At 39.3% G+C, this 3,658-nt stretch overlaps 1 protein-coding gene across 1 annotated transcript; it reads right to left on the reverse strand.

The window, feature by feature from the left end:
- Nucleotides 1-1,001: 1,001 nt before the first annotated feature.
- Nucleotides 1,002-3,211, reverse strand: LOC110695822. Its single transcript, XM_021873049.1, has 4 exons — nt 2,761-3,211; nt 2,218-2,661; nt 1,596-2,092; nt 1,002-1,379 (listed from the first exon to the last, which is right to left on the reverse strand). The coding sequence occupies exons 1-4, from the start codon at nt 3,209-3,211 to the stop codon at nt 1,002-1,004; spliced, it is 1,770 nt and encodes a 589-aa protein (XP_021728741.1).
- Nucleotides 3,212-3,658: the final 447 nt, after the last annotated feature.

Here is a 3,658-nt window from a genome sequence, read left to right on the forward strand (position 1 = left end):
TAGGATGAGGGGTCGCCTCTCGCCCATGAAGTGGAGGGTTTCTTAGCCGACTGCTCCTTGTCCAGAGCAGGCGGCTTCTTGTTGATCAACTCTTGAATTTCTCCCTTGAAGTCCCTCATGAAGGTCATGAGTTCGTTCCTTGTGATGGGAGCAGACCCATCAGTCGGCTGCTGCCGAACAGGCGGTGCGCCTGCTGGCTCGCTTCCAGTTTGAAGATGTTCCCGTTCCCTCCTTTCGGTATGACGGGTACGTCGGGCCCTTAGGGTCCCGTCTAAAGCTGTGTGAGCTTCAACTTCAAATTCATTCTTAGTATCGTGGTCCGACTGAACTAGAGGATCGTCCAGGGGACCTCTCTCTTCAGGAGTCGGTACAAACGTGGGTGCCATCTCAGAAGTACTCTCCCCACAGACGGCGCCAAAATGTTTCGGGGTTTTCTGATGTCCTGCGGGAGAGTTACAATTCCGAGACTGGAACCGGACGCCTGTACCTGCAAAACAAACGGATGCTCCGGATGATTGGAGATCCGCCTCCGACGGTCAAGTTAGTACTTGATTAAGGAGTAATTAATGCGGAAATTAAAGTGATTGGGTCTCTCTAGGTGAGAGTGTTTAATGTGTGTAATCTGCGTAATCTCCCTTAATGAGGATTAAGGGAGGTATTTATAACCTCGGGAAACGTGCCAATCTAGGATTAGGTTAACCTTGGGCTGATTGGGCTTCCCTCGAAAGTTGGGCCTAGGTGACCGGCTTCTCCATTAGGCATGGAGTATGCCACGTGTCATGACATAATAAGTCCAGGGTGGACGAATAAGCGTGTGCCACGTGGCAAGCCCTGAGAGGTCCAACCGGGGGACACTTGGCAGGACCTGATTGGCCCACGTGGCGCATTCCGATTGGTGGGAGCAAAATCCCCTAATCAAATACTACCTTCTGGATGATATATATTCCTAACTTTATCTTGCAAGTTGCCCAAATATCTCTCAAAAGGATACATATTTCTTGTTACAATGGACCACATATTTTGATTTCTTGAACGAGATGCACAATCACATGTACCATTACATCGAAGAATGACGGTGGAAAATACATTTCAAATTGACACAAAGTGACAATAACTTCTGCTTGTAGATCATCTAAAGACTTGGGATCAACCTCTTTACTGAAAATTGCACTGAAAAAGAAGCAAAGTCTTGTAATGGCATTCCTCACATGCTTTGGTAAAATCCCTCGAATTGCAATTGGAAGAAATTGTTGCATCATGACATGGCAATCATGAGACTTCATACCTACCAAATTCAATTCATTTTTGGACACAAGTCTTTTTATGTTTGATGAATAACCAGATGGAACTTTAATGCCACGTAAACAATCAATAAAGCTCTGTTTTTCAATTTTAGACAAAGTATAGCAAGCATGAGGTAAGTATTTGCCTTTATCCATATCTTGAGGTGCTAACTCAAGACTTATCTACTTTTTTGTCATATCCAACCTAAAATTTTCACCATCCTGGGTCTTTCCCTTTATATTCAACAATGTATCGATAATGCTTTCAAAAATATTTTTTTCAATTTGCATCACATAAAGACAATGTCTGACCTCTAAATGATTCAAATACGAGAGATCCCACAATGGGGACTTCTTCTTATAAAGGCTTCCTTTTTTAGCCGTATATGGCTTTCCATAAGGTGTGCTGATATTTTTCACCCGCTCATACACTTCACTACCAGTAAGGGGAGACCAAGCAACTCCGATCTCAACTTTCCCATTAAAGGGTTTTTTCATCTTCCTATAAGGGTGATCGAGAGGTAAAAATGTACGAGTGTGCATATAAACAATCTTTCCATAAAAATCTAAATACTCATCCACCATATTATCTTCACATATCGGACATGCTTTTGCCCCCTTATTTGTGTAATCTAATAAGTTAACGTACGCAGGAAAATCGTTAATTGTACAGAATATCATAGCCCGTAACCTAAAGTTTGTTTTAGTGTAAGAATCAAACACATCAACACCTTCACCCCACAATAATTTCAAGTCATCAATGAGAGGTGCAAGGTAAACATAGATGTCATTTCCCGGTTGTTTTGGCTCTGATATCAAAAGAGACAACATAATATACTTTCGCTTCATACAAAGCCAAGGAGGTAAGTTATATATGGTCAAAACAACTGGCCAAGTACTGTGCTGCGTACTAGGGTGCCTTACGGGTTCATACCATCAGTACATAGACCAAGCCTTAAATTTCTCATTTTAGTACCAAATTCGGGGAACTCCTTATCAATGGATTTCCACTGTAGAGAATCTGCAGGATGTCTAAGAATTTCTTCTTTCTTTCTCCCTTCAACGTGCCATATTAAATTCTTTACTTCTTCCTTATTTGAAAAAAAGCACTTAAATCTTGGTATAATTGGAAGATACCACAACACCTTTGATGGAGGTCCTTTTTCATCTATTGTACCATCCCCCTTCTTACACTTGTAGCGTGACAACCCACATCGTGGACACATATGGAGATCTTTGTACTCATTACGATACAATATACAATCATTCGGGCATGCACGTATTTTTTGATACTCCATACCCATAGGACAAAGCATCTTGTTTACTTGATATGTAGATATTGGAAGTCCATTCCCCTCTGGAAACATGTCTTCCAAATCTTCCAATAGAGATGTGAAACTTTTATTAGTTTAACCGTGCTTTTATTTTAAGTTAAATAGCTTCAACACAGTAGACAAGATGCTACACTTAGTGCAACCTGGATACAATGGCTTTTTTGCAGCACCTAACAAAGTCTCATACGTACTAGGTCGATCATTCAAATTGTCTTCTACATCTTGCATCATCTCATTAATCTCATCATCCTCAACATCAATGTCCAAGTTATCAATATTGTTATCATGGCTATCATTATCCCCTACGAAATCGCATCCCTTGTGCACAAAGTTAATATTGCTCTCCCCATGAGTTATACTCTCACCATGCCATATCCACCTTATATAGTTCAACCTAAAGCCACGACATGTCAAATGTTCCCTGATTTGATCAACATTACGAAACCTTCTAGCATAATCACAGTTTGAACAAGGGCAAAGTATTGACTCGTCTCCGTTTTTCAACTGATTTTCAACCGCACATGCGACAAACTCCTCCACCCCTTGTATGAATTGCATTGTGGTCCTTGTACCATACATCCAACTGCGATCCATATCTAACAAGTAAAAATAAACATACAGTTACATCCTAAGTGAGATAAAACGTTTAAGGACAATCCCATATAGGGGATTATTTAAGACTTACTACTAATGAGTAAGCCTTGAAGGGAATCTAGGATCTTGAAACATAGAAAATATTTTTATGTACTGTAACCGAAACTTAAATTGGATTACATTCATCAAACAACAAGTATTGTTCTATTTATTTTCTTATTCTACCCTCCCTATAAATGAGTCCCTAAAAATACAGCATACTATCAAAATATTAGTAATTCATAGATAAGTTATTGATAGTCTCAAAATATTAAAAATAATAATTTATATAAAAAAAATGCCTCTTACAAACTATCATTGTATTATAATCATCCATTTCACTTTGAAGGCATACTTTGACAATAATATTTTTATATTAAAAGATTAATTAAAGGGAATCTCAAGAAA

This window comes from Chenopodium quinoa, unplaced genomic scaffold (genome assembly GCF_001683475.1).
Source record: "Chenopodium quinoa cultivar QQ74 unplaced genomic scaffold, ASM168347v1, whole genome shotgun sequence".
Classification (NCBI taxonomy): Eukaryota; Viridiplantae; Streptophyta; class Magnoliopsida; order Caryophyllales; family Amaranthaceae; genus Chenopodium; species Chenopodium quinoa.

Excerpts from the sequence above, each read along its gene's own strand:
- LOC110695822 (XM_021873049.1), bottom strand. The coding sequence starts at position 3,211 with ATGGATCGCAGTTGGATGTATGGTACAAGGACCACAATGCAATTCATA. Across the intron at positions 2,662-2,760 it reads AAAAAAGCCATTGTATCCAG|ATTTGGAAGACATGTTTCCA; the intron begins GTTGCACTAAGT and ends CTCTATTGGAAG. Across the intron at positions 2,093-2,217 it reads GCTTGGTCTATGTACTGATG|AGCCAAAACAACCGGGAAAT; the intron begins GTATGAACCCGT and ends TTTTGATATCAG.